General features: G+C 35.7%; 1 protein-coding gene across 1 annotated transcript; it reads right to left on the reverse strand.

The window, feature by feature from the left end:
• Window positions 1–425: 425 nt before the first annotated feature.
• Window positions 426–4,708, reverse strand: LOC145785152 (uncharacterized). The gene is made up of 3 exons (XM_082596851.1): window positions 4,481–4,708; window positions 2,452–3,047; window positions 426–1,803 (listed from the first exon to the last, which is right to left on the reverse strand). The coding sequence occupies exons 1-3, from the start codon at window positions 4,706–4,708 to the stop codon at window positions 648–650; spliced, it is 1,980 nt and encodes a 659-aa protein (XP_082452977.1). The 3' UTR covers window positions 426–647.
• Window positions 4,709–6,875: the final 2,167 nt, after the last annotated feature.

The raw sequence follows: 6,875 nt of genomic DNA on the forward strand, positions 1-6,875 counted from the left end.
GATGAATGCAGAAATTCTAAAAAAGTATTTGTTTATTGCAAACTGACGTCTTATTTTAATCTCAAGCACGTTTTAACAGTCGCGTTTTGTTGCTTCTACTTTTTTTCTGGACCCCTGTTATGTATCACTGTGATGGTCAAAAATAAAAATAAAATTGAAACTGACCACCACAACTCTGCTTTGAAAAAAAAACAGTGGAGTTTGAACAACTGCAGTAAAAACGATACCTAAATCCGACTTTACAAATTCAGATTGAGCGACATCACTTTCTTGTATTTTAAGTGACGATCGCTCCTTTACGTATCCCTCACTGATCAGTAAAGGCCTATTTTTATTTCAGATTTTCACCTTTCCGATGAGGTCCTGTTCAGTATCCACGTTAATGATTGACAGCTAACTGTCCTATTTGAAACGTCACAAGCAAGAGAAACCATCACAGTTTATTTATAATTTTAAATTAATATGTTAAGACATCTTCACACTCAACATTTGAAAGGATGAGAATACAGTAAGAAACCAAATAAACTTAAAAGCGTGTTCGTTACTGGTTCATGTAAACTAAGCATACGATAAAACACTTTTGAGGAACAACAAAATAAAAAACAAATTTTAGATAAATTTCTGATCTTACGATCTTGCCAACTTTCTCAGTTTGTCGCAGCACTGGTGCATGAAGTTTCAACTGTACTTTCATCGTTAGCTCGATTTGTGTGTTGCGAAGCGGTGTCTGGTAGTAGTCTGTGTTTTGCATCCATAGTTGATGCTGAAGAAACGCCATTTTTGTTTGAATTATCTGCCGACGTGTGTTCATGGTGTTGTGTTTTATTCACCAGTGGTTTCATTATATCTTCGTTTTCTAAATTTTTGCAATTGTTTTTTTCGTATTCGAAAGACCATACAGTGGTTTGTATTGTCGGTTTAGGCCTTAGGTGGCTTGTTGAGTCTTTCTTTTTACGCTCTCTTACGATTGTATTTCTTGTTTGCCTACAAGTGCAGAACAGTTTTTTAAAGTCTTGTCGGATTTTTTCTCTCGAAAAACTGTACAAAAAAGGGTTGGCCACTGAGGAAGCAGAAACAAGGACAAGGGTCCAAAGAAACAACGCATTCCATATTGAGTCTTGTTTGTTTCTTGTATATAACTTTTGGCCAATGTCAAAAACTGGAAAATTAGTTTTATTGAAACAAAACTGCACTTCACAGATGGAGGAAATACTTGGTGCTCGGTTTGTAAAGAGTTTGATTAAAGGAAATATATTGAAGGGAGTCCAACAGATTACAAATGTCAGAGTAATGAGAACGGTCATGAGCTTTAAGTGTCGTATTTTTTTCGCTTTCCTTTTCTTTTTTTCTCTTACCATTTTTTTCATTGTCATAATAGCCTTGACAGAAAGGGCTACTGACACAAAATCCGTTCGTGCGGTTGTCCCTTTTTTATTATCACTTTGAGCCACAACTAATAAACCAGAACTATTGTTTTCGGCTTGCTTGTTGACACCACTTTCCGCTTCATCTTTGCAATTTTGATCTTGCTTTGTACATTTGTCCGATGGAACCTGTGACTTTTTGTTCAAGTGAACGTTTTGTGATGACTTCATTGAAGGGCTGCTCATTCGCGGCAAGGGAGCATTTGAGACCTTGTTTTCGCTGTCCTGGCGTGAATTTTGATTTGTTTGTGTGTTCATGGCCAACAACACGTCTCTTTCATGCGATTCGACGCAGCAGAAAATCTGTTGCAAACCCAACTGCGTTTTCTTCGTTGGTGAGAGCGGTGTACGGGCAGGATGAATGCTCTTCTTCGCGTGCCTATAAAGGTAAAAACTTACATTAAACGTTTCTCAATTTATGTGGCATTGCATCACTTATACAAATGATAATAATAATTTGCTTTAGCCTATATAATGTCGCACTTCTTCCATTGTATATACCCATTAATGTTGTAACACAATTTCGTCATAAGAGCATAAAGACGCCAACGAGCACAATTTTGGCGTGCTACCGGTAATTATTTTCTCAATGTCAAGAGCAGTGAGATTAATTTCAGAAAAACATTTTGTCGACATAGGCATAGAGGTTACGAGGCTGCTCTCAAGAGAGAGCGTACAATCGATTTTCTTCGTTCTAATGCTTATTAAAGTTTCGTGCTTATGGTTTTATCTTTGAGTATTTGCATAAGCCTTTGCTAGCGGTCACTAAAACCAACTAAATGAGTTTGGTAAAAACCGCTTATAACCTACACATTATGCACAATTTAAGTTACATTAACACATTTTCTCAATATACCATATCGGTTTACAATCAGGCAATTAGTTTCATGCTAAATCATGCTGTTATTAAAATTACTAATACAACAGGTAGGAAGCAATGCACGATAGGATTCTACATTCTACAATATTTGTTAAAAACTTTTCTTTAAGATTAACTTTGAAAGTTGCTGTTGAGAGCATTTTTTACCTGACATTCCTTTGATGTATTGATTTCAATATTTGAAAATAACTGACGAAGATGACGACGACTGCAATAGCGAAGACTGCCAGTTGAAAACTGTGCCTGATTATAGTTTCGATTTCTGTCAGTTCGCAATAGCTGATGGAACAAGTTGTCACGCAGTAAGCGTCGTAGTTGATTTTGTTCAGAACTACTTTGTTTGCTTGTACGGAGCTTGTTGTTAAATGGATCCATTCGTGATTTTTCAGTATGATTGTGTGATTGTGCTGTTGTGTTACCTCAAAGGAATGGCTAGCCCACGTAGAAACCAAAGGAAAAATGAATCCTAAGCCCGACAAGAGCCAAACAAAGGCAACGGCTCTCGCGGGACGTTTCTGCCGGAAAAAGCGCCGAGAAGGCCGCAAAGTAATGTCGACTCTATCGAGAGCGAGCAAAGTATTTCCCAATGCGCTTGAAATGGCGCTGAAAAGAAGTGCACACCTGGTGCAGATACAAAGATAGTTCATTAGCAGAGGTGATGTTTCTGGTTCGACAAGCTCGACAAGTAGCACAAGAGGCGTCGCAATTCCACTCAAAATTAGATCATCAACAATGAGGCTTATCTGCATGAAAAAAGAAATTGATTAAGGGGCAGCATTTGAATAAGCTATTCCGTTCTATTGACACCAGCTTAAATTTCTTAAAATTTATGCTATAGAAATAAATACGCATATAATGAACAAACAACTCCATAAACGTTGATTTATTGTGAAGCACACAGTAGCTTACCGTATTACGTCAGTTAGCAAAACAACTACATTGAAACCAACAAGCCATGTTTGACTTTTATAACTCAAACTTGTTAATGACCCACGTAATGTCATTGCGTTGCAAAGGGACGATTTATGAATCTGCACAAGTTTGTGACGTCGTGATATAAGTTAAATTGAAGTAAAATGATAAGAGACTTTTGGACTCCTTGGATGGAACTGAAGAGTTTAATATACTTTTGAATTTCGAAAACCGAGCCTTTACTTTCATTGTCCCTGCACAATGGTTCAATTTTTCACTCATGGCAACAATTTAACTTTCACAATATTTGCTGGATCGTTTGTTTTTATGTTTTACGTTTTTCCTCTGTACTTTTTGTTGTCCTACAACTACAACAGTGTCAGCGTAGCACTATTTTGTCTTTGTTGTTAAACCCACTAAAGCTTAAAACCTCACAAATACAGGAAATTGAACTATTGTCTATTGTTTTGAATTGATTGATATTTTATAAAGTACTTTAGTCTTACTTCCAGATTCAGTGATAGGTTGGAATGTAAAATGTTTTGTTCTTGTGCAGTTTTCAACTTCTCCAAAAGACAAGTATCATTAAGAGATAAACATACACGAAATGCGAGAAAATGTCTTTTTTTTCAAAAATACAAATTATGACAAGCAGGTTATAGGCTACTTTATTGCCGCGAGTGCTTAGAAAGCAATATGCTCTAGCTTCTAGCCTACAGTCTACAATCACGGCAATTTTATTGCGTTCGTTACCTTGCATGAAATTGTCCTACGCATTGTTTTGACTTTCGAGGCTGTGAATAAACTTACACGTTGTAAACAATGCTTTTTACAAACTCTTCTTCAAAATCACTCTTTCTATATTTCAACTGTGATTTATCTTATCTGTGATATATTTTAGATTTGTCTTTGTCTGATTGTTTAGCCAATCGCTAAGCTTAAAAAATAACAGCCATGCCCGATTTGAACTTAAAAACAGCTGATTTTCCGGTTGTGTTTTTATATCCCAGTGATACCGAGTTGTTGGCAATTGCTCGTTATTGTTGACTTGACGCAATGACGTCAGAGCATCGTGATACGTCTTTAAGCCGGTGGAGTTGTACGCAATGCAGCTCAATCAGACAGGGAATCAAAACAAACATAAGATAGTTTCTGTGACTTCATTCCATTTGCTCGCTTGAAGTTAAACCCTAACAACAATAATAGAAAATTTAATTTGTTAAATGTTGTTTTTACGCTGTGTCCAATAACAACACTAACTCACTGTAAATTTATTTCCAGCATTTTTCAATAATCCTGACTGACCCAAATATATCCAAGCCGCCACAAAGTTACATAAAAGTCCAAGAAGAACTTCCAATGCTAGAATGGCCACAGGAACAAGTTCTGTTGAATTTGGAATTCTCCAAAAGCTTGCATTCTCACTGGTTCTGATTGGCACCATAACTGTTGTATGAATTTGGCTGTCAGCAGAAATTGCCAATTCATTCATTTTTAAGTCAGTATGTCGTTGTCAAGCTTATTTCAATCATGAAAATGTGCTAAATTATTTACAAACATGTAGCCTACTGTCGTTGAACTCACATTATATTCTGAAACATACAGTTGCGCATGATTAATTACGACAGTCAGGTATGGCAGTTTGTGACAAACAATTCACTGGTTGAAACGAGACAGAATTCTTCTTTGTTAGAATGAAATGGAACTACAACGAAATGAAAATGCTCAATATTAATTGGGAACTCAATTTTCAAGAAAATTTAATCTCTTCTTTCAAAGGAAAATGGATCTTCTCGAAAGAATTTTGTGACAAAAAGAAATTTTAATGCAGCTATTCTTCAAAAAACATTACACAAGTTATTTCACACTTAGCATTCAAGATGCTTTCGTAATTTTTTCTTTACATCGAAATAAATTTTCATGATTTAACGCAAAACTTGTTAAGTCAAAATTTTCATTTTTTGTTTGTATCAAAGAGCTTAATAATTTATACCGTAAGCTACAGTAGAAAGATGTTGAAAAGGGCATGAAACTACACTGCACAGAAACAGTTTTACAATTATTGCATGATAAACATGTGAAAATTCTGGAACTTGGTTTGTACAAATTGTAGCCTATGTCTGCAAACTCGCACTCGAGTTCTCTACTTCATAGCTTCCGAAAGTAAATATAAATTTGAGTTCACTGCAGCAGACACTCTTCGTCGAAACTCGAGAGTAAAATTTTAATGTTGCTAAGAAAGTCTGTTGTCTCAAAAAATTAACATTTTGCTGAATAATGAGCTCATCGTAAATAACCGAATTTAACTGAAAGAAACCTAATTTGAACAAGCTTTAATCTACAAGAAGTGATAATTGAGAATTCCAAACCCGAACACGGACTTGTCATGCTTTTGCGAGCTCGCATGACAATTGATCGTTCTCAGTCCTAGTTGGAACCGCTTCTTTTAAAAGCCTATCCACATTGAAAAAAAAAAAGACTAACAGGCAGGGCGATGAAAAGATAAGAATTTTGGTTCGGTACTAACGCTCTCGGACCTTTCTCTCAATTCTCCTGCTAACAGATGTTCTCACCATCGTTGAGCAACGTGTAACAGACCACATTTGAAAATAAAATACTCCTTCAACTTCATATGTGATATTTCTGTATCTGCAGTTTCAGCAGACACGAAAAGACTTTCAGCAGGCACACTTTCAGCAGACACGAAAAAAACTAGACTATCTAATGTACTTTTTCATATACGCCAAATCGTTAGTCGTATTGCGTGTATTCGTAGTTGACTTAAAACATATGAGAATAAGTCAAATATTGGTTCAATAAAGTTCAACATTAAGAAACGCAAACTATCCCAGAACTTTGTAAGCTTGTTTCATTGTAGTACGTCAGACAATGAAACCTTGTTTGTAAGACACCGACAGTGTCAATAGATACTTAAAAAATTTATTATATGTAACGGACTTTAAAGTGTCATAAAACAGAGAATTTATAATGATTTAATTGTCTTTCGAAAGATGTTCCCCCCAGTTGCCGTCTTGTCGGAAACAGTTTTATAAAAAGTTCGATAATTTTGTGATTCGCCATGGCTATTTTCAGTCTAATTAAAAATTAAAATTTCCATAAGCTTTTTCCTTACAGTGTAAAATAGCGAGATGGTTTCCTTTGAGGATTGGTTTGTTGGTGATTGGTTTCAGTTGTGGTAATGGTTATTGCGGTCATTACCATCTTAAATTATTAGGTTCAAAAAAATTGGCAGTTTGAATAAAACTCATAAAAAATGTGCAATTATGCTTGTGAGCTCCTGAGCTAAGCTACTGCCCTGTACTGTATACTATGTTTAATTGAATGTTAGCTTGTTCACTATGAGGAATTCTATCACTCCTTTGCTGTTATAAATCTCTTTTGCAATAAATTGCTTAACTTTTCAGTCAAGGCTCTTGTCAAACATGTTTATAAACTCTTTGTATATATATGACTATTCTATAATCAGATTTACACCGCAATCTTCTAGAATTGATCTGCTGAACAAGTAAAGAATTGTAGCTTTAACAGCAGCTGTAACACCTGGACGACGTTAATTTTATTGGACAATAACAGACCAACGCAGGTTAGATCCCTAAAAGATCTGCTTGTTTTCTGCTTGCAGTTTGGCAATGGCCTTT

This window comes from Aplidium turbinatum, chromosome 16 (assembly GCF_918807975.1).
Source record: "Aplidium turbinatum chromosome 16, kaAplTurb1.1, whole genome shotgun sequence".
Lineage (NCBI taxonomy): Eukaryota > Metazoa > Chordata > Ascidiacea > Aplousobranchia > Polyclinidae > Aplidium > Aplidium turbinatum.